Source organism: Electrona antarctica (assembly GCF_951216825.1).
Source record: "Electrona antarctica genome assembly, chromosome: 15".
NCBI lineage: Eukaryota > Metazoa > Chordata > Actinopteri > Myctophiformes > Myctophidae > Electrona > Electrona antarctica.
Window position 1 is genome coordinate 11,300,462 of NC_136796.1, and position 25,165 is coordinate 11,325,626.

Below are 25,165 nucleotides of genomic sequence, written 5' to 3' on the forward strand. Positions count from 1 at the left end.
GCAAGCGCCCAACACATTGAGGTGGCATGTTGCTGCAAGCGCCCAACACATTGAGGTGGCATGTTGCTGCATGCGCCCAACACATTGAGGTGGCTGCAAGCGCCCAACACATTGAGGTGGTTGTACAGTGTTGCTGCAAGCGCCCAACACATTGAGGTGGTTGTACAGTGTTGCTGCAAGCGCCCAACACATTGAGGTGGTTGTACAGTGTTGCTGCAAGCGCCCAACACATTGAGGTGGCATGTTGCTGCAAGCGCCCAACACATTGCTGCAAGCGCCCAACACATTGAGGTGGCTGCAAGCGCCCAACACATTGAGGTGGCTGCAAGCGCCCAACACATTGAGGTGGCTGCAAGCGCCCAACACATTGAGGTGGCTGCAAGCGCCCAACACATTGAGGTGGCTGCAAGCGCCCAACACATTGAGGTGGCAATGCATTGTGAGCTTGTACAACTGCAATTTTCGGGTGCAAGACACGGTCACACAACAGAGGATGAAATCTGCAAATAAGGCATGGCTGTTACCTCTGCAGCCCCTGCTACGTTGAGCTGCAGCATGGCTTTCCTGTCCTTCTCCTCCATAGCAGAATACTGAATGGACTGGACCTGTGTGAAGTTAGCTAGGTGGGTCGGCTGGAGCCACAGAGAGGATAGAGAAAGAGACACACAATAGAGCATTCAGTAACATTTTCTTGTCAAGGACACCCAAGTTCACTGGAGTTCAGATCTACAAGCTCACAAATGAACACATCGTATCGCAACACGTTGTTGTGAGCTTATAGGTCAGCTATAATCAAACCGCTCAAGAATAAATTAGGGCATAAAATGTTAAACTGTTCTTCATTTAGCTGGGGACCACCTGGAACCGCCTCAAGGACCTTGACCCCACATCGAGAACCAGTGGCCTTGAAATGGACCGAACCCGGGGTGCTCCGTGCTCGTGGAAGGCATCCATAATGTTCCATGTTAAATCACATCGCTGGGCTAAGCGACCTGAAAATGTATATACAGTAATGCATAACTCTCCATGTTGTTGTATTTGTTGCATTTATACTTTTCTAATCACACAACTCAGGATCCAGCTGTCATGTATGTCTCGTTTTACTGAAATGAGAACTCTGAACAATACAGTTTAACAATGCAGTTTAAAGGAGAATCAACAGAGGAATGCTTTTTTCAGGACTAAATCCTCTTGAGACAGACATTGAAATCTTTGCCTGGAATTCTTTTCTTTTGCTACTTGAGCTGTAAACGTGAAAGCCAAAGAGTTTCAGCTCACTGTTATGCTTGTAATCGTGATGTGTTGATTGATTGATTGCTGGTCAATCAATCAATCAACATTATAACTCTCATAGAACAACACAAAACATGATATGCCTTTACTTCTAGGAATATCATTATGAAGTGGGAGTGGGAGTGAAGTGGGAGTGAATGTCCCCCTCCCCATTGAACATTCATATTCTAAACATTATGAAGTGGGAGTGAATGTCCCCCTCCCCATTGAACATTCATCTACACCAAACAATGAATTGCTAGCGCAGCAACCAGGACACAAGCCGGGCAAGCCCCTGCTGGCTTGTGTTGGTCACTTGGTTGGAGTGCCAGACCACCATGGAGGAATCGAACCAGGTACGCGTTGTGAGCTTGTAGATCTGCCGTCTTCGCTTGTGTGTTGTCTATAATGACATCTCCAAAATACGGATGCCACGGTAAAAGGGGTCAGTATCATTTCCCCCCCATCTGCTCGCCACCTATGATAAACCCTGGTGTGTCTGGTGGATGTGTTGGTGCATGATAAACCCTGGTGTGTCTGGTGGATGTGTTGGTGGATGATAAACCCTGGTGTGTCTGATGATGGATGTGTTGGTGCATGATAAACCCTGGTGTGTCTGGTGGATGTGTTGGTGGATGATAAACCCTGGTGTGTCTGATGATGGATGTGTCGGTGCATGATAAACCCTGGTGTGTCTGGTGGATGTGTTGGTGGATGATAAACCCTGGTGTGTCTGATGATGGATGTGTCGGTGCATGATAAACCCTGGTGTGTCTGATGATGGATGTGTCGGTGCATGATAAACCCTGGTGTGTCTGATGGTGGATGTGTCGGTGCATGATAAACCCTGGTGTGTCTGATGGTGGATGTGTCGGTGCATGATAAACCCTGGTGTGTCTGATGGTGGATGTGTCGGTGCATGATAAACCCTGGTGTGTCTGATGATGGATGTGTCGGTGCATGATAAACCCTGGTGTGTCTGATGGTGGATGTGTCGGTGCATGATAAACCCTGGTGTGTCTGATGATGGATGTGTCGGTGCATGATAAACCCTGGTGTGTCTGATGGTGGATGTGTCGGTGCATGATAAACCCTGGTGTGTCTGATGGTGGATGTGTTGTTGGTGGATGATAAACCCTGGTGTGTCTGATGATGGATGTGTCGGTGCATGGGGTCTTACCGTGGACCCTTTGTCTGTGAGGTAGCTGATTCCATCCTCTGGTCCGATGGCCAACTCCACCTGGATCACCCAGCTAGACTGTTGGAGGTAGATGGAGAGTCATGTCACCTCATGAGAATTAGAATCAGAATCAACGTTATTGTCATATCACAGTTTGAAAAAGGTGGGTGAAATTCATTTCTGTGCATTCGTCTTTGTGGACGAAAATAGACACCAAGCCGATTTGCTCAGACACATTATGACGTAAATTCTCCATTAATTTTCAATGGGAATTAAATTTTTGTGTAGGACGAAAATAGCCGATTTGCTCAGACACATACGACGTAAGTTCTCCATTCATTGCCAATGGGAATTTAATGTTTGTGTAAGACGAAAATCTACACTAATAGCTGAATAAAACAAGAAAGGGAAGAAGAGAGAGAGGGGGGAGGGAGGTAAGGAGATCAAGGAGGGAAAGGAGAAAGTTTGAGCGCTTCTAGAAAGACAGAGAAAGGAGAGCATGAGTAAGAGGGTGAGAGAGAGAGACAGAGAGACAGACACAGAGAGACAGACACAGAGAGACAGACACAGAGAGACAGACACAGAGAGACAGACACAGAGAGACAGACACAGAGAGACAGACACAGAGAGACAGACACAGAGAGACAGACACAGAGAGACAGACACAGAGAGATTCGATAGAATAATGAGGTGAAGGAAAGGACGAGGGAGACATTGTAGGGGAAAGAGGACAATGAAGGAAGTGGAGTTGGAGAAAAAAGAGTGAAATCCATATGTATTTATTTATTTATTCATTAACCCATTCTGGGCGGGAACCCCTTTTGGTGTTAGCATTATGTTGTGCTTTAGCTATTGAAAAATAGCAGATCTACAAGCTCATAGCGCGCCACCGAGTGGCGCGCTACGAGCTTGTAGGTCTGCTATTTTTGAAAAATCGAAGAACAACTGACATAGAAACAGCTTTTTCAGAAAACTGTCAGGATGTAGAAGACATTTTTAGAGTCTGATCTCAGGTCAAAATGGGTTAAGTCACTGTCAGCATCCGTCCGTGAGAATATTGAGCTGATAAGCAGCAAAGCCCCGTTGTCAGATTTAGCCACGCCTGCCTGTTGTAGCCAGGGATCAATATACAGTTTGATCTCATCTGGATCTTATCGTTCCAAGGTTTCAGGCAGTACCTCAATCCTACCAGTAGGGGTCAGGCTAACACAGGGAGCAACCAGGCAATCAGAGTTTACACAGAGGGCAGGGAAGGAAGCGCTGAGGAGTGAGGAAACATACCCCCAGGGCACGGATCAGAGTTTCACAGAGACAGCAGGGAAGGACTGTGGAAGGAAACGTACCCCCAGGGCACTGATCAGAGTTTCACAGAGACAGCAGGGAGAGAAGGAAGGAAGGAGGCGCTGTGGAAGGAAACATACCCCCAGGGCACACTTGAAGCACTCCTTGTCGTATCGGTACACCGGCCCGAGGATCTCCAGGAACTTTAAGATGCTCTGCTCGTCGTTCAGGTTGGCCACCTGCTTGAACGTCCCCTGGATCAGCTTGCGGAGGTTTTTGGCCTGGAATGAATGGAGAGAGAGGGAGGGGAAAAAGTGATGGTTCAAATGTAGGAAACAGTTGATTAACCCATTTAGGCCTGACGTCGAAATTAAAAAAATGCCTTTTTAAAATGTATTTTTTTCTGAAAAACCAAGGACCCCAAAAATTATATATAATATGCCTCCGACCCACATCTGAAAATATGTTGTTCCAGGGACCTCCCTAGAAGCAAAGATTTGAGTTAAAAACTGAAACTCTGAAAGAATATTCAAAGATTTGAGGCACATTTTCAGGATTTTTCAAAAATAGCAGACCTACAAGTTCGAGCTTGTAGATCTGCTATTTTTCAATAGCTAAAGTATAACATAATGCTTAAAACACCAAAAGGGATTCCCTCCGAAAATGGATTAAAACAATTATTTCAGGTAATAGAGAATTGATGTTAAACAAAGAAGAACCCTGAATACACTGATAGCTCAGCGTTAAAGGTTTTTTAGATGAGGAATGATGTACATTATATATAATAATTATATATTATTGGAGCAATGTATACAGTGTTTCCCACAGGAGAGTATTTTTCACAATTTAAAGTTAAATGCATATTATCTGCTGCACTGTCAGAGAAAAAAAACAAAAGAGGATAGCCCTGATCTACAATAATAATATTTAAAAACAAACTACAGCTGAAGCCATGAGTATAGACAGATGAGAAGGCGTGAGAGTGTGTGATACTGATATGGGTAAGATACAATATACTGTTGTGAAAACGGAGCAAAATGGTACAAGAGGGAAAGACAGAGAGCTCCTGAGTCCCGTATGAAGAAAGGATATCGATTGATTTATTGACTGGCCGGGCCACCGTGGTTCCAATGCAATTGATTTCAGCACTTCATTTCAGGATCAATAACACCTCTTAACTAAAGACATGCTTAGCACTCAATTAAAAATTAACACATCAAAAGAGTCTGTGCCCCCACTCATTTACACTCAAGGGATGTCACTACTTATTACGTCATGTCAAAGGACACATGCTGTGACAATCTGCAGTCCAATTGATGCTGCTCTACTCACAGTCATGGCATTTAATGCCATGTGACTCCTAACACCAGAGTGACACGTTGGCTGACAGCATCTACAGTACGTACAGTGCATTGTGTCATCACACAGCTATAGTCTCGCATAGCCAGACAACTATTCCACGATGCGTTTATATAGTTTGGAACTACACCAAGGAAGCTGGCATATTTCCGTTCACGAAAATATAATTTTTAAAATATCTTTACATTTAACTTTTTAATGTCAATTTCTGCTAAGCAGCAACAAATAGTCTGGCCACGCAAGACTATCACACAGCTGGCAGATGATGGTCTGTGAAGTGAGGGGCGCTCACTGTGGGCTGCCACATCACGTCACTGCTTAAAGCAAACACCAAAAGTCCATAGACTTCGCTGCCACATGAAGTCACAAGTGGGGTCCTGATTTTTGAGGGGCGCTAAACCCCTCCAATTATGTATTTCAGAAATTACTTCATAGGCCAGCCAAGACTATGGACTTTAATGTTTGTTTAGGGCAGTTATGATATTATTTGTGTTTTTACGAATGACTACCCTGCCATTTGAATACCTCATATCCTTCATATCACGCAGGGGCACGCACGCACGCACGCACGCACGCACGCAAGCAACGAAAGCACGCACGCACGCGCGCGCACACACACACACACACACACACACACACACACACACACACACACACACACACACACACACACACACACACACACACACACACACACACACACACACACACACACACACACACACACACACACACACACACACACACACACACACACACACTCCTGTCATGTGTAATCCTCTCTACTGTTATACCTTTGAAGTCCTTGACATACAGAAACATTAAGTAGAGCAGAATGAATTGAATACTGTACCATGATATGCTCAGTGAGTGAACAGCTGCCATTTGAGGGCTTCATAGGGCTTAAGACAAGCACATATAGCAAGGCCTTTATTGCAGAATGCTAGAAGTGCATGTGCATGTTGGGGGAAAAAATATGTGAAGTCAGTGGTGCAACTCAGTGTAGGGGTGTGGGGGGGGGAGTTCCAGACCCACAGGAACGCACCCAGGGTGCCAGCCCGATTCCGGCGAGCCGCCCCGCGTCCGAAACGGTTGAGAAATGACAGAGTTACCGTCTGGGGGTCCCTCTACTGTACCCTCTACTGTACTGTACTGTACTGTACTGGCACACCCGAAATCACCATATATACAGTTAATATGTGCGTGTGTGTTTGTGTGTGTGTTAGGTTGCACACAGGTGGTGAAAAACAACCATGCTGTTGTCGTGCTCAGACGCACCTACCCACCCAGCCACCCAGCCAGCCACCCACACACATAGCTCCGTAAGGGAGTGGTTGCACCACTCACTGTGGTGAAGTAGTACTAGTGGTGAACTACTGAATGCTAGGTTGGATTTCTGATTTGATTCAAAAATCAGAAATCCGACCTAGCATTCAGTAGTTCACCACTAGTACTACTAGCAAAAGACTCATTCAGACTTTGTGACTGACTCAATAATGTGTACATACTGTAGTTGCGCGCCAGTGTCGCATGCCGAGAACAGCCGATCTACAAGCTCACAATGCATCACACTGCGACACGTTGTGAGCTTGTAGATTGATTCCTTTGATTCTTTTTTTTCTCTGCGTCAGGCTGCCCCCAAATTGACACTAATTAGCCCGCGGTCCCCCATATGAAAAGATATGCCAGGGACCCCCATACGAGAAGATTTGTACGCCTCTAGCAGTGATTCTCAACCCGTTTAATTTCAAGGACTCCCAGTTTGACACCCATTTAATGGCATTTCTATCTCTGGGACTGTCTCTATATTGTAAAATTAATGTTAATTTAACACTGAGAGTGTACAAATGGAACCAAATGGACCCGTTAGGGTTCAATATATATCGGCCAGATATATATCAATGAGGTGAGGAGGTGGTAGGATGTGGTATTATTATTATAAGTAAATGTTATTAGACAATCAACTGTTAAAATAGCTTATTTACAGTGCCTGTTGCATTGTGACCTTAATCCTCCTGCAGGATATTCTAAGCCAGACCGCTGCACTATTATGGATTATTAGAGTGTCTCTAGTAATCTGTATTGTATATGTATATATAGCTCAGGATCATGTGTGAGACAGTAGTCTGAAGAGATGTCACTGATACGAGAGGATTATGGATAACAGTGGATATGATGGGGGAAGAGGAAAAGAGTGGTGTGTGTTCATGCATGTGTGTGTATGTATGTGTGTTCATGCATGTATGTGTATGTATGTGTGTTCATGCATGTATGTGTGTTCATGCATGTATGTGTGTTCTCTCGATAGGATCATTGTTTAATTCCTAGAATTCCATCGCATGCACGCACGCACACACGCACGCACGCACGCACGCACGCACGCACGCACACACGCACGCACGGATAATGTCAGACTTGGAGTGTCCACCCTTCCTGGTAGGAAGTCCCACTAGCGGCTATCTCCCTCTCCATCGCCATGCCAACCATAGCGACATGCACCGCGTACCGCTCTGGCCTACCAGAATAACGTGAATTTCGCTGTAAGGTCTACCAAATGGCACAACCTTCCAAAATGCATATGGTGAAACAAATAGCAAAAAAAAAAAAAAAGAATATATATATATATATGGGTTCTCTCTTTAAAGTTGATATGTGCAATAGAAAAGACACCAATCAAAATTACACTTCTTAAAAACACAGTTTTTCAAACATAAAAACACAGTTTTTAAGAAGTAAAAGGAAAGGTATTAGTTTTTTTTAGTATTTGTTTTCAAAGTGATGTAACTGCTCTAGTCTAGAAAACAGAGGAAGATGTGTTTGAACAAACCATTAAAGCATGCGAATAGTTTAGTTATAGTGGACTGTCCCCCCCAAATGACGGAATGACCAAACCACATGATAATGCAGCGGCTATTATCACTGTGGTGTCCCGTAATGACAAGGGAGTGTCAATGTACATGTCAGATAGTGGCACGTATTAATGCTCTTAGTATCTGACTGCCTGTCCTCGTTCATTGATGGCAATCAGTGCTTGAGCCTTGAGCCTGTTGTTGGTCCAGCGCTGGGAGAACAGCAGGCCCCTGGTCCACCGCTTATATGAAGCATGGCTGCAGCTCAGGTCAATAAAACAACTTACGCTCCCATTTCACTAAACCTGCTGCCCCAAGCCTGTCAATATGAACCCACGGTCATGATGCTTTCAACGCAACACTCATCAATCACCGTTTACTACCGCCGCCATCTGCTCTCAGGTCTGTGTGCGTGCGTGTGTGTGTGTGCGTGTGTGTGTGCGAGCAGCAGAGTCCATTGAGAGGGAATAATACCATTAACTGGGCACCACACTCCGTCATCAAACCCAACAGACGTAAATGACAGCTGCTCTCTCACTCACACTCACACACACACACACACTTTGCGCCCGCCCACACACACACACACACACACACACACACACACACACACACACACACACACACACACACACACACACACACACACACACACACACACACACACACACACACACACACACACACACACACACACACACACACACACACACACACACACACAAGTGATGAAAGGGTTGACTTATTTCCCAATACACATACTATGAACAACATATGTAACATACACAGAACTGTACCACAGCCACACTAACACACGCGTGCACGCACACACGCACGCACGCACCGATGAGCAGATGGTTCTGCATAGACATAACTGTGGTTTAGGAACAAGTGTACACAACCGCACAATGTGTGTGCAAACTGCATGTGTGTGCGTGGGGCTGTTGAATACATATCAGGTGAACAAGTTATCCATGTCATGTTCAGAGAGAGCAGAGCAGAGCAGAGCAGAGGAGGGGGGAGGAGAGGAGAGGAGAGGAGAGGAGAGGAGAGGAGAGGAGAGGAGAGGAGAGGAGAGGAGAGGAGAGGAGAGGATGGAGAGGGGAGGGGAGGGGAGAGGAGAGGAGAGGAGAGGAGAGGAGAGGAGAGGAGAGGAGAGGAGAGGAGAGGAGAGGAGAGGAGAGGAGAGGAGAGGAGAGGAAGAGTGGAGAAAGAATGACGAGGGTGGTGAACGGAGTCAATGGGGCTTAACAGAGGGACCCCTCCCCCTCTCTGCTCCATGTTGGGGAAATGGGTTTAAATCTGACCTTAGGGTCTCTCTCTTTCACTCTCTCACACACACACACACACACACACACACACACACACACACACACACACACACACACACACACACCCAAGAGTCTAGCTACGCCGAACATCTGTCAGCCCGCCTGCTGACACCAAGACCTTTTCAGTTCACTGAGCACCTCATTCACACACACATACACACACTTGTGCGTGCACACAAGAAAAACCCACACAACACACACACACGTGCCATAAATGCATCACTGTCATAGACACTGTTGGTCAATCACAATCACACACGCTCATCCATAATGAAATCACACACACGCGCGCACACACACACACACACACACACACACACACACATATGTTAGCTCTTTGATAACAAGTACACCACATTGAATAAGCTCAACATAACCCAGTCTATCCCAGTATGCTGTTTAGCATATTAGGAAAAAGAATCTCCTTTCAAACGACACAGGGACCAGTCTTTCTCCATGAGCCGGGGAAAGTTCAGCCGCCGACACTAACCACTTGTGAAAGCAGCAGCACTCGTACAGATGAACACATTCACATCCGTGAGCTGCTCAGCGGAGCCACTGTCAGCACTGTGGGAGCTACAGTACTCCACATGGATTAACCCATTTAGGCCTGACGTCGAAATTAAAAAAAAATCTTCTAAATCCTCCAGTTTTCTGAAATAAATATTTTCACGATTTTTCAAAAATAGCAGACCTACAAGCTCGTAGCGCGCCACTCGGTGGCGCGCTATGAGCTTGTAGATCTGCTATTTTTCAATAGCTAAAGCATAACATAATGCTAACACCAAAAGGGGTTCCCGCCCAAAATGGGTTAAAGCAAAACTAAATCCTACGACTGAAAAGGCCAAGTCCTAAAATGCGTTTAGGACACATTAGTCCCGTGTTACATAATTTTCATTCAAAATACTCTTTAATCTTAAAACAACGGATAACCGAAAATAGGCTATCTAGAAGCTTACAACACGTCGCATCATGGCGATGTGTTGTAAGCTTGGAGATATCCTATTTTCTGTGCATACGCTTCCATAGAAGACATGCTGAATTCTGGTCTATGGTCCGATGCTGGCCATGTTTTAGGAGAGTCCTAGACCGCTAATTATCAATGTTTTGACAAGTAACCCTATTCCAAAACGCTACAAGGTCTTTGGTTAAAAAAATCGGGACACAGATGCAAATGTCATCCAAAAAGCCGTCAGACGTTTTGTAGTTTTTGCTGTGGTGTCTCACCACTATTTGTGTGTCACTCTCAAATAATGACATTGTTCTCACCTTGACTGAGTCCAACAGGTTCTTGGGAAAGAAACGCCTCAAGCCAACATCTTTCCTGGAAGAGAGAGAGGACAAAGGGGGAGGGAAAGGGAGGTCAGTGTTTACAACAGCATAATGATGGAGAAGTATGTTAATTGTTCAAACATCGTACTATCTCAAACAACACACACACACACACACACACACACACACACACACACACACACACACACACACACACACACACACACACACACACACACACACACACACACACACACACACACACACACACACACACACACACACACACACACACACACACACACACACACGAGAGAGAAGAGAAGAGAAAAGGATTTCTGTCTGTATCTAATCAGAGCACAGCATTTTTCCGGAATTTCTGCCCCTTCTGACAATGGATTGACTTTAGAGAGAGCAGCAGATGTGAGGCAGTCAGAGAGATGCAAGTCCATTTTATACAGAGATGCCGAAATATTGCTGTAACAAATCTGGTGTAATGCTGTGTTTATGCTGCATGCTGGTGGTCCAGAATCATAGGCGTGAAGTGTAACACTACAGCCTGAGTGTTGTCGGCATCGCCTACACATTTTCTATTTTTTACAAAATACAGACTCCAGATTTAAGATTTAAACATTGTTTATTGTGTCTAGGGCCTAGGCCTATCTATCTAGGACAATTGATTGTAATCTGTTGTACAGTATGATGTCTGGAAAGGTGGAAGCATGCCATGGAGATAAGAGGAGTGAAAGTCAGCAGGAGTAAGACGGTGAGGATGCAAGGAGTAGAGTTACAATTTACAATTTACAATTTAGGCATTTAGCAGACGCTCTTAATCCAGAGCGATTTACATTAGGCAAGAACAAAAGTATGGGAATACATCACATATATAAAATGCATTTATCAAGAAACATGCGTAAGCTAAGAACGTAACTAGAACATATCTATATAATGACACTATACATATTAACTATACATATATACTATACTATGCTATACATATGTACTATGATGTGCTATGACTACATACAATGCAATTATTGTGCTGTCTACATGACATGCTATAAGTCTGTTTCAAATGCTATCTAAGTCTAAAAAGTGCTATCTAAGGGGGTAGGAGTTGGCGAAGGTGAAGGATTTTAAATAGCTGGGTTCAGCTATCTAAAGTAATGGGGAGTGTGGAAGAGAGGTGAAAAAGAGAGTGCAGGCAGGATCATGGAACGGATGGGGTAAAGTGTCGAGAAGGGATTTGTGTCAGAAGGGTACCTGCAAGTGTGCGAGGTAAGATGTATAAGACGGTAGTGAGACCAGTCACGCTGTGTGCGAGGTAAGATGTATAAGACGGTAGTGAGACCGGTCACGCTGTGAGGTAAGATGTATAAGACGGTAGTGAGACCAGTCACGCTGTGAGGTAAGATGTATAAGACGGTAGTGAGACCAGTCACGCTGTGAGGTAAGATGTATAAGACGGTAGTGAGACCAGTCACGCTGTGTGCGAGGTAAGATGTATAAGACGGTAGTGAGACCGGTCACGCTGTGAGGTAAGATGTATAAGACGGTAGTGAGACCAGTCACGCTGTGAGGTAAGATGTATAAGACGGTAGTGAGACCGGTCACGCTGTGAGGTAAGATGTATAAGACGGTAGTGAGACCGGTCACGCTGTGAGGTAAGATGTATAAGACGGTAGTGAGACCGGTCACGCTGTGAGGTAAGATGTATAAGACGGTAGTGAGACCGGTCACGCTGTGAGGTAAGATGTATAAGACGGTAGTGAGACCAGTCACGCTGTGAGGTAAGATGTATAAGACGATAGTGAGACCGGTCACGCTGCGAGGTAAGATGTATAAGACGGTAGTGAGACCAGTCACGCTGTGCGAGGTAAGATGTATAAGACGGTAGTGAGACCAGTCAAGCTGCGCGGCACTGACGGAAAGACAGGAGGTCGGAACTGGAGGTGGTGGAATTGAGGATGCTACGATTCTCATTAGGAGTGACATTTATAGAGGATCAGCCCAGGTTAGAAGGTTGAGGGGGAAAACAAGAGAGGCGAGTTTGAGATGGTTTGGGGATGTGCAGATGAGGGATAAGAGGATTTGGAAAAGGTTGCTGAAGATGTAGCTGCCAGGCAAGAGGAGAAGAGGAAGGCCAAAGAGGAGGATTGTGGATGACGTGAGAGAGGACATGCAGAGAACAGAAGCAGATAGAAAACAGATGATCCGCTGTGGCAGATGACCCCTGATGGAAGAATATTTTAAGTTCAGGACTGACTCAGGTCGTGCCCATTTCTGCACAAAATAAAAGCTCAGAATATACCACGTCTGTCTTGACAGTTGACACTAGTAGGCGGTTGTGATTGATATTTAACCCATTTTGGGCGGGAACCCCTTTTGGTGTTAGCATCATGTTATGCTTTAGCTATTGAAAAATAGCAGATCTACAAGCTTGTAGGTCTGCTATTTTCTTTAAATCGAAGAACGACTGACATAGAAACATAGCTTTTTCAGAAAACTGTCAGGATGTAGAAGATATTTTTAGAATCTGATCTCAGGTCAAAATGGGTTAAAAGAACATTACGTGGCTGCACCTTTAATAGTGAGGCGGAATAATTCCCACCTGGAGCAGGGTGTGTAAAAGGGGTTACAGAGAGACAGACTGAGAATGTGGTACGACCGTACTGGCGATAGTGCATTGCCGAATAGAAAGAGGGACATAGTAGAACGTAGAAAGGCTAGGCCTTAAACAGGATGCTAGTTATAGACTCTCCCTCGCCCCTGGACAAAAGACACGTAGTGCGGCAGAATGAAAGAGAGAGAGAGAGAGAGAGAGAGAAAGAGAGAGAGAGAGAGAGAGAGAGAGAGAGAGAGAGAGAGAGAGAAAGAGAAAGAGAAAGAGAAAGAGAAAGAGAGAGAGATAGAAGGGTCCCATGGTTCCCAGCTTACATCCTCAATCATCTCAGTCTCAATGACAGTCCTGGGTCAAATGGCATTCAAAAACACTGTTTTTTTCTTGTTGTTACAGTACCAGTGTTTACATGATCAGAGTGTGTTTGTGTTGTGTTTGTAATCACAGAATATCATACTAAACAGACGTTGAATTGGCACCGAATATATGCTGCTGTTTGGACTGTCCTTAAAAGTGGGCTAACTTTCTTCTGCGCCGGTACCATTATGTCTTAAGAAGAGGGAAACTTTCATTGTTAAAAGCAACGACCATCATACTAAGTACTACCATAGCGTTGGTAAAACACAAAGACACGGGGCTTTGAAAGTCTATATAAGCCTCCAACAGAGCACTCTCTTCCCTCACTCTTTGTCTAAAATATGCATGACACAACATAACGTTCCATTCAACAGAAAGAGAGAGAGAGAGAGAGAGAGAGAGAGAGAGAGATAGACATGACACACAAACCATGTTCCATTCAACACACACACACACACACACACACACACACACACACACACACACACACACACACACACACACAGAGAGGGAGAGAGAGAGACATGACACACCATCATGTTCAATTCAACAGACAGACGGAGAGAGAGAGAGAGAGAGAGAGGGGGGGGGGGGGGGGGGGGAGAGAAACAGAGGGTCTCCAGAGTAATTGGAGAGCTCGTTAGGGTGATTGGCAGAGTGCGAGCCTCAGTGGGTTACGGCAGCTCATTAACATCGGACCTCATTAGAGGAAACCTTGTTATGGCCTCATCAGCAATATGCTCCACTGACATTAGAATGGGGAGCGGACAGTGGCTCGGACAAGACCCCAGACCGCCGCAAGCTCACGTAGAAGCAAAGGTCATTCCCATTCAAAACCACATCTAGAACTAGAAGGATGACCGTTTGGATGAAGATTCTTCCCCTCAGCAACATCAACATTTCTCAGTACAGTACAGTACAGTAGTTCAGAGCAGTACAGTGCTCAGTTGCATCATTAAAAATGAATGATGAATTAATGAACACTACAGGGAAGAAATCTTAGCTGTACCAAAAGAGACTTCCAGTAGTTTTGTCTACACAAAATTTCCATTTCAAAACACCCCCTAAATCGATGTTTCTTTTTTGGAAATATGAAGCTATGGTTAGTGGTAATATGCTCTGTATGCAGGCAGGACAGAGTGGTGACAACTTGGACAGGTACGACAGTGGGTCTACTGCTACATGACATTTATGGTTGTGGGACCATGAAATAAAATCCCAAACATTTTCGGAAATGTAAAATGAAGCTAAAAGCAAAACCCCAGCACAAGTACATATTCACACTGTGCTGGGGTACAATGCTAGAGAGAGAGAGAGAGAGAGAGAGAGAGAGAGAGAGAGAGAGAGAGAGAGAGAGAGAGAGAGAGAGTGGAATGGAAGCAATACTGTGAGCTTGTGATGGTGACTCATATCCATGGAGGCGGTCATGGAGGTAGTAAAAGGTACAGCAGACAGTGTAGTATACAGGTAAGTAGTGTAGCAGACAGTGTAGTATACAGGTAAGTAGTGTAGCAGACAGTGTAGTATACAGGTAAGTAGTGTAGCAGACAGTGTAGTATACAGGTAAGTAGTGTAGCAGACAGTGTAGTATACAGGTAGGTAGTGTAGCAGACAGTGTAGTATACAGGTAGGTAGTGTAGCAGACAGTGTAGTATACAGGTAAGTAGTGTAGCAGACAGTGTAGTATACAGGTAAGTAGTGTAGCAGACAGTGTAGTATACAGGTAAGTAGTGTAGCAGACAGTGTAGTATACAGGTAAGTAGTGTAGCAGACAGTGTAGTATACAGGTAAGTAGTGTAGCAGACAGTGTAGTATACAGGTAAGTAGTGTAGCAGACAGTGTAGTATACAGGTAAGTAGTGTAGCATTACTCACTCCAGTAGTTCATAGTATACAGGTAAGTAGTGTAGCAGACAGTGTAGTATACAGGTAAGTAGTGTAGTATTATTACTCACTCCAGTAGTTCATAGTTTGATTTCTTTTCCAGCGCGTTTCCTCTCATCTCTCTGAAGAACCTCCTGGAATCACAGAGCAGACCTGGGATCAGTGTGGTGTAGAATATGACACCAGGACAATACTGTGCTATCTCCTTTTGGTGTTGCATTATGTAATGCTTTAGCTATTGAAAAATAGCAGATCTACAAGCTCATAGCGCACCACCGAGTGGCGCGCTACGAGCTTGTAGGTCTGCTATTTTTGAAAAATCGTGAAAAGTGACATGAAAGTGTTTGAGAACCACTGACATAGAAAAACATAGCTTTTTCAAGAAAACAGTCAGGATTTAGAAGGCATTTGTAGAATCGTTCTCAGGTCGAAATGGGTTAAATGGGGGTGATGCAGTCCATGTTGTTCTGTGTTCCCTACCTGATCTCCAGACATCCCAGTTTGAGAGCTATATCCTGTTCCACGTGTTCCCCGACCTCTGTCATAAAGTCATTCCTCACCTGGGGGACACACACGTAAACACGCACGCACGCACGCACACACACACACACACACACACACACACACACACACACACACACACACACACACACACACACACACACACACACACACACACACACACACACACACACACACACACACACACACACACACACACACACACACACACACACACACACACACACACACACACACCATGTGTTAATCATATTCAGTTCTAAGTAATAAACACTCCCATCTCTCTCTCTCTTCTCTAAAGAATCAACAATAAAGAGTTTATTAAGCAGCAAAACGTTATTGTGACATATTACGCAGAGACACAAAATCAATAATGGATGCTTTCTCTCTCTCTCAGTCAGGTGCTGACAGAGAGCTGAACATGAAAGACAGTGTGTGTGTGTGTGTGTGTGTGTGTGTGTGTGTGTGTGTGTGTGTGTGTGTGTGTGTGTGTGTGTGTGTGTGTGTGTGTGTGTGTGTGTGTGTGTGTGTGTGTGTGTGTGTGTGTGTGTGTGTGTGTGTGTGTGTGTGTGTGTGATGTATGTTTGATGTCTCACCTGCACGTGATACTATATACAGTATATTGTATGGTCTATGTTCTGTACCGTATGTTACTATTCATTGCTGCACGCCTGCACCTCTCATACTGTATGCATCTGCTACTAGATCAGCATACAGTATATATATTTCACTCATCAGGATTATTTCTATACCTGACCTATAATCCTTGCTCTTCCTTTCTATCTCTCAGGGAAAAGGTACAGGAGTATTTGGGCAAGGACAACTAGGATGAAAAACTGTTTTTTCCCAAGTGCAGTGAGGCTCGTAAACAAACTGCACCCCCTCCCCCCCCTCCCCCGGCAAAACTGAATGAAGCGTTGGACTGAACTGGACAAAAAATGCACTTTTGAAGCGTTGGACTGAACTGGACAAAAAATGTACTTTTGATGCACAACAGCACTTTAAAAAACGGTGCTGGTAACGTTTTGTTTTTAAGGATAGCACCATGCCACTTTATTTATTTATAGGTTGTGCGTGGTGTTGGTAATTCTTAACTTTTCCATATGAATTGCACGTCATCATACATACTGGGGCTCTTTTTAAATGTTTGTCCATGTTTTTGTTTTTGTTTTAGTTTTTAGCTTGTGTTTTTTAAATAGGCTCTATGTTTCATGTTGCACTGCCAATAACTGAGGGGAAACGGTATTTCATGTTCTTTTGTATGCAAGTACATAGGAAAATGACAAATAAAGTGATTCTAATGATTCTAATCTCTACTCGTCTTCCCTTTCCAGAAAACCACTTTATGATGAAACAATGCATGAACAACCATTTCAACCCATTCATTTACACTTGTACACCTGTGTGACGTGACAGTGAAGCCGAGGCGGAGATGAAGCGTACTCTTACCTGCTGATAGTAGAAGTTGAGCGTAGGTTTGTCCTCCGTAAACTGCTGTACGAAGCCCTTTGGAAGATAGCGGATCCTCAGCTCATACCTACGCACGAGGACACAAAACACACACGGTACACTGATCATAAGAGACCGGGATCGGGAACTCGCCGCCGACGCTGCAAGGTCACACCAATTATCGACAGAGTTGCTGGGAAGGAAGCCATCTTCTGCATGCTAATTAATGTGATTAAGACTATAAATTAGAGTTATGGTGATAGCTTACGGATATGCAAGAGCAAAATTGTCTTTCAGCAACTTAGATGAGGGATGAGAGAGAGAGAGAGAGAGAGAGAGAGAGAGAGAGAGAGAGAGAGAGAGAGAGAGAGAGAGAGAAAATGAGGGAGACAGACTGACAGAGAGAGTTGTTGACTCAGTCAAACAAAGCAGGCATCTGGTTCCTTTTATGTGCACAGTCCAAAAGGTCTCCACCACACAATGGCCTTAACACCAGAGCCACCATGGTAAAGGCATTATATGCCCAAGCATTACCATCTAAACTACCTCACCAACATGGCACAAACGTAATTCAGCCACGCCATACAAAAGCCTGTCCACACACTACCCATATATAAGTTTAGACACAATAGCCCTAGCAGCTGGCAGCCCAGAGCCTAAGCTGACCATGATCTACTACTACCAGGGCCTGGTAGACTCAATTGGTGTTCTGAATTTGGTCAAAGCCTAGTAACTATAGGCTTTGACCAAATTCAGAACACCAATGGAGTCGGTGCATGTAAACAGAGAAAAACTGGTCTGATAATTGTTCTCCAACGCTTCTGGGAAAATATACAGATGCGGTATTTATTTTTTACATAATAATAGAACGAAGACAAAGCAACCAGCTGGGATTGTATCCCACTATTTAGGCTAAAGATGGCTTGTTTAGTAAATAAAAAGCAGTCGTGGTACTAGTGTCGACCATCAACACTTGTGTGTGTAATCAGCATCAGGATCATCTTACAGTGTGTAGTCTGGCTGGCAGCAGACCATATAAAGACAACCCGTAAAACATGAATGAAACAGATGGAGCAATAAACCATCCCAGGCTAAAGCGATGGTTCTCAATGGGTGGATCATGACCCATAAGTAGGCCCAGGTGACATTCACACAGACCAGAAACTACATAGATCTATCCTATTATATACTGTAGAATGGTCACTTCACTTAGTATGCTCTGTCACAGTCACAGTCATTTGTTGGCCCATTTTTACCACAAACAAGGAAACATGGGAAATGAGACAACATAACATCTTGCCTTCAGAATGTGTTTTGTGTGTGGGTGGAGCGGTGTGTCTTTGCCCCTCAGCTAGTTGGCATTGCATGACACAGTAGGCGATCCAATAATGATCGCCTACTGTATATGTTCAATTCCTTTGGTGCATTGATCTGATTATCACTATTCACACACTATTCACACACTATTATGTGGAACACATTAAAGCACCAATCCAGAAGGTGTATGTATGCATGTCCTTCCCGTCACTGGTGAGCTATTAACCCATTTTGACTTGAGATCAGATTAAAAAAATGTCTTCTACATCCTGACAGTTTTCTGAAAAAGCTATGTTTCTATGTCAGTCGTTCTTCGATTTTTCAAAAACAGCAGACCTACAAGCTCGTAGCGCGCCACTCGGTGGCACGCTATGAGCTTGTAGATCTGCTATTTTTCAATAGCTAAAGTATAACATAATGCTAACACCAAAAGGGGTTCCCGCCCAAAATGGGTTAAGTAGTGGTGGAAAGTAACTAAGATATAAATAACGGTAATGGGTCGCACACACCAAGACTGCATTTCAGTCATTTATTCTTCCATTTTGGACAGGAGACAAACGTTCCGGCTATCCGTTTCAGTGACACTGATGAAGGCTGGATAGCCGGAACGTTTGTCTCCTGTCCAAAATGCAAGAATAAATTACTGAAATGCAGTCTTGGTGTGTGCGACCCATTATTTATATGATATGATTTGAACGAGTAACGCACCTTAAGTCAGAGCGCGGTGGTCACATGAAGAGTTATCGGAAAGTACATTTACTTAAGTACTGTACTTATTTTGAGGCATTAACCCATTTTGACCTGAGATCAGATTCTAAAAATGTCTTCTACATCCTGACAGTTTTCTGAAAAAGCTATGTTTCTATGTCAGTCGTTTTTCAAAAATAGCAGACCTACAAGCATGTATGAGCTTGTAGATCTGCTATTTTTCAATAGCTAAAGCATAACATAATGCTAACACCAAAAGGGGTTCCCGCCCCAGAATGGGTTAATTGCGACTGTAGGTCGCAGATTACTATGAAATCCTGCAAAACCTGTCAGTGACTCCGTTACGCCAACATATATGGTCGTCAGTCTGTCACGCCTCGTGACACGTTCCATATATGAAGATCACGACACTGACCTCATCAAACCCTGGATAGCCATACATGGAGAAGACTGGATCATCACATAGATTTGCATATATGGAGACGGCCAGCAACTCTACATCTGACCTCAAACCTCAAACTCTTAGATCTCCATATATGGAGCTGACCTGTTCTGATATTCCATATGTTGATCCTTCCACATCCGTCCTTCCTCTTCCATGTCTCCCTTTTGACTGATACCTGTCCATTTAAACTCTAGACGGGCCCGCCCCAAAGTTATTAGTGCAGCCGTGTCGGCAGCCAGTTCTCAACAGGCCCGAAAATTAAACAGGCCCGGCCCTACCTGGGCCCTCATCAAACCCTGTACACTCAAGACACTGCCCCCGCTGCCACCCTTAGATCTCCATATATGGAGCTGACCTTTTCTGACATTCTATATGTTGATCTGACCTCATCAAACCCTGTACACTCAAGACACGCTCCATATATGGCCATTACAGAATTCATTCCATATGTTGGTCTGCCGTCACCCAGGCGGATGTGTGAAGGGCAAGGTCGCTTCTCGCCCTCAGGGCGTCTTACTGGTAATATTTGCATTGGACTTTTGATTGGTGGTTACTGAGATTAAATGACAATAAAAGGTGTTCAGCTTAGAAGAATTGATTACACACGTGAAATGATCACACACACGCATGCATGCACACACGCACACACACACACACACACACACACACACACACACACACACACTCTCTCACCTCCACTCCTCCTGTGGCCGTGTCTGTTCATATCTCTCTCTGACGTGGGACACTCCCATATCTGGGTGGAGCCAGTGCTGGTCTCCTGATTGGCTGTTGCTAAGACGCAGGCCAAAACAGGAAGTCCAGCGCACTTTGTGGATGTCCAGAATCTTGTGGAGGATTCCCTGGAGGAACAGAGGAGTCAACAAACCTGACAGTCAGTCTTACGTCATCGTGCTAATGCGAGTGTTTGGCACTCTGCACTAGGTCAACAACAACGTGTGCGTTTGCATTTTGCGTGTGCATGTGTGTGTGTGTGTGTGTGTGTAGCACGAGTGCGCCTGTGCATGTCTTCAAGTGAACTAATGCAACAATCCAGCCAAAACATGCTGGCAGACTTCACATACAACACACACACACACACATATGCATTCACTGATGCTTACAGAGCCATCTCAGCCATGTGTGTTGTTGTGTGAAAGAGCCTAGGGTGCCTGACCTACATACTGAGAGGAGAGGAAAGCCCAAATGACATGATAAAACACATGCACGCACGCACACTTCACGCACGCACGCGTGCACACACACGCACACACACACACGAACACGCACACACACAGGATATCCTGCAGGAGTGCAGGTCTATGTATCTGTGCTGGTACAATATTCTCTTTGTGTGCAGAGTGGTCAATAATGGAGCAGACAGCTACGACCTTGGACCTTTAAAATGCAACAGGCTGAACGCCCGCATCCACACCATGACTCACCACCACAGCACATGAAAAACAACACCTACATCACATTCCATTACTCCCAACACAGTGCTTAAGTGTTATACCATCAGTAATGGAAGGAGAGTACATACATACTGCAGTGGGTCCCAAACTTTTTCATGTCAAGGACCCCCAAAATTGGCACTAATTAGCCCACGGACCCCCATTTGAAAAGATATGCCATATGGCATGATTTTTATGGCTCTAGCAGAGATTCTCAAACCCGTTTAATTTCAAGGACCCCCCAGTTTGACATGCATTAGTCTACGGACCCCAATTTAATGGCATTTCTATCTCTGGGACCCCCAATTTATATTGTAAAATCGATGTTAATTTAAATCAGAGTGTGCACAAATGGAACCATTTGGTTCCATTTGTACACTCTCAGAGTCACAGACTCATAAGGGTCCATTTGGTTCCTAACCATCATTTAGCTGGGGACCCCCTGGAACTCCCTAAAGGACCCCTGGGGGTCCCCCGACCAGTGGGAACCACTGGTGCAGTGGATCTCAACCTTTTCAGGCCATGACCTGAAAAGTGAAACTTCGATTCCTCTTAACCTCCATTCATAGTACTGTATAGCTGACCTCAGTCCCCCAGGGCTCTATACTACTAGGCCCCATCCTGTTTTCGCTTTACAATAAATAGATTTGCCAAAAATAGCCAATCCATTAAAACATACACAATTGAATCGGTGCGCGTGCGTGCGTGCGTACGTGTCGGGTCATTGTTGTTTACCCTAACGTCCGTGGCGTCTCCATATCGGATGTTGGACGACCAGCTGCACTGCTCCGCGTTGGACTCGAAGTGGTGGAGCACTTTGAGGACCCGGTCCACGGAGCCACCACCGCCACCGCTGCCGCCGATGGTTCGGTCTGACGCGCCCCCGCTCAGCCGGGACTTGGCGCCGCCGCCCGCCAGCAGGCCGTGGTTCAGGTTGGGCTCCAGGTACGCTGCCGTCGCCATGGTCTTCCCTGCTGACACGGACGCTATGTGTCGGTCATATTCTGCCACGGACAAAGAGAGGAGGAAGAGACACAATGTTTTAGACCTGAGGACGATTCTACAAATGCCTTCTAAATCATGACAGTTTAGTGAAAAACAGTCGTTCTCAAACATTTTCATGTCGAGGACGGAAGGACCCCAAAAAATATATGTAATTGGCCGCCGACCCCCATCTGAAAATGTGCTGTTCCCTCCCCTCCCCCAGAAGCAAAGACTTGAGTTAAAAACTTTCAAGAATATACATTAAAAGATTTGCACCGCATTTTCACGATTTTTCAAAAAATAGCAGATCTACAAGCTTGTAGCGCGGCACTCGGTGTGCTATGAGCTTGTAGATCTGCTATTTTTCAATAGCTAAAGTATAACATAATTCTTAAAACACCAAAAGGGTTTCCCGTCCTGAATGAGTAAAAAGGGGAATCCGGCTGTTCAGCTTTAGTGGACATACACTAAAATCCTGCATAGTACAGTATATTGCAATTTGGTGTACAAATGGAACTGAATGTATCCGTATAAGGTCCATTTGGTTCCATTTGTTACACCAGTGGTTTGCAACCAGTGGTCCTTGAAGGGGTTCCATATGTTCCCCCAGCTAAATGATGGAGAGTTGGTAACCAAATGGACCCTTATAGATCTTTACCTCTTACGGGCCAATTTGGTTTCATTTAACACTCTCAAGAGTTAAATTATTGTTAAACATCTGCATTAATTTAGTCCACACAGAGAATGTAAAAGAATTGTTATTTTGATGAACGTTCGTCACTCCTCCTATGGTACCACATCAATACAGCATGGAATTGTGGACAAAATCTTGTGCAACGATAACAAAATATTCTTTAGTTTTGGGTCTGAGAGGCTAAATCTCCTCAATTTGTGCTCCGTGGCTCAAATGCCAAATAAATAATGGACCTTGATACGAAAAGGGTAGAAAACCACTGTGTTACACCCTCAGAGTTAAACTAACACTCATGCTTATTGTATTGTAGTGTGATTGTATTGTGTAAACTCACAATGATACATTGAAGGACAGCTAGTATTTTATTACCTGGACGCTTACTGGTGGTTACGGTACATTTATTTCTCTCTAAGACAGTGCTTCCCAAAGTGCGGTCCGGGGGCCCCCAGGGGTCATTGATGGAGCTCCCCAGCTAAATGATAGTTTGGCACCAAATGGACCCTTATGGGTCTGTAACTCTGAGAGTGTACAAATGGAACAGAATGGACGCTAAGAACCCATTAGTTATGATCATGGTCGGCCAGCCTCACAGTGAGCCTCTAGACACAAGAACCCATTAGTTATGATCATGGTCGGCCAGCCTCACGGTGAGCCTCTAGACACAAGAACCCATTAGTTATGATCATGGTCGGCCAGCCTCACGGTGAGCCTCTAGACACAAGAACCCATTAGTTATGATCATGGTCGGCCAGCCTCACGGTGAGCCTCTAGACACAAGAACCCATTAGTTATGATCATGGTCGGCCAGCCTCACGGTGAGCCTCTAGACACAAGAACCCATTCGTTATGATCATGGTCGGCCAGCCTCACGGTGAGCCTCTAGACACAAGAACCCATTAGTTATGATCATGGTCGGCCAGCCTCACGGTGAGCCTCTAGACACAAGAACCCATTAGTTATGATCATGGTCGGCCAGCCTCACGGTGAGCCTCTAGACACAAGAACCCATTAGTTATGATCATGGTCGGCCAGCCTCACGGTGAGCCTCTAGACACAAGAACCCATTAGTTATGATCATGGTCGGCCAGCCTCACGGTGAGCCTCTAGACACAAGAACCCATTCGTTATGATCATGGTCGGCCAGCCTCACGGTGAGCCTCTAGACACAAGAACCCATTCGTTATGATCATGGTCGGCCAGCCTCACGGTGAGCCTCTAGACACAAGAACCCATTAGTTATGATCATGGTCGGCCAGCCTCACGGTGAGCCTCTAGACACAAGAACCCATTAGTTATGATCATGGTCGGCCAGCCTCACGGTGAGCCTCTAGACACAAGAACCCATTAGTTATGATCATGGTCGGCCAGCCTCACGGTGAGCCTCTAGACACAAGAACCCATTAGTTATGATCATGGTCGGCCAGCCTCACGGTGAGCCTCTAGACACAAGAACCCATTAGTTATGATCATGGTCGGCCAGCCTCACGGTGAGCCTCTAGACACAAGAACCCATTAGTTATGATCATGGTCGGCCAGCCTCACGGTGAGCCTCTAGACACAAGAACCCATTAGTTATGATCATGGTCGGCCAGCCTCACGGTGAGCCTCTAGACACAAGAACCCATTAGTTATGATCATGGTCGGCCAGCCTCACGGTGAGCCTCTAGACACAAGAACCCATTAGTTATGATCATGGTCGGCCAGCCTCACGGTGAGCCTCTAGACACAAGAACCCATTAGTTATGATCATGGTCGGCCAGCCTCACGGTGAGCCTCTAGACACAAGAACCCATTAGTTATGATCATGGTCGGCCAGCCTCACGGTGAGCCTCTAGACACAAGAACCCATTAGTTATGATCATGGTCGGCCAGCCTCACGGTGAGCCTCTAGACACAAGAACCCATTAGTTATGATCATGGTCGGCCAGCCTCACGGTGAGCCTCTAGACACAAGAACCCATTCGTTATGATCATGGTCGGCCAGCCTCACGGTGAGCCTCTAGACACAAAAACCCATTCGTTATGATCATGGTCGGCCAGCCTCACGGTGAGCCTCTAGACACAAGAACCCATTAGTTATGATCATGGTCGGCCAGCCTCACGGTGAGCCTCTAGACACAAGAACCCATTAGTTATGATCATGGTCGGCCAGCCTCACGGTGAGCCTCTAGACACAAGAACCCATTCGTTA

General features: G+C 45.1%; 1 protein-coding gene across 1 annotated transcript in view; it reads right to left on the reverse strand.

The window, feature by feature from the left end:
* LOC306937918 (focal adhesion kinase 1-like) overlaps positions 1–25,165 on the reverse strand; it is a gene marked incomplete at its 5' end in the record, with an annotated part of 91,466 nt that overhangs the window by 36,631 nt on the left and 29,670 nt on the right. The window contains 9 exons of the mRNA XM_079521945.1: positions 525–632; positions 2,453–2,530; positions 3,874–4,014; positions 10,542–10,596; positions 15,476–15,538; positions 15,885–15,964; positions 17,376–17,463; positions 20,539–20,705; positions 22,032–22,300. Of these exons, the coding sequence (XP_079378071.1) occupies positions 525–632; positions 2,453–2,530; positions 3,874–4,014; positions 10,542–10,596; positions 15,476–15,538; positions 15,885–15,964; positions 17,376–17,463; positions 20,539–20,705; positions 22,032–22,300 (1,049 nt within the window). The remainder of the gene's footprint in view (positions 1–524; positions 633–2,452; positions 2,531–3,873; positions 4,015–10,541; positions 10,597–15,475; positions 15,539–15,884; positions 15,965–17,375; positions 17,464–20,538; positions 20,706–22,031; positions 22,301–25,165) is intronic.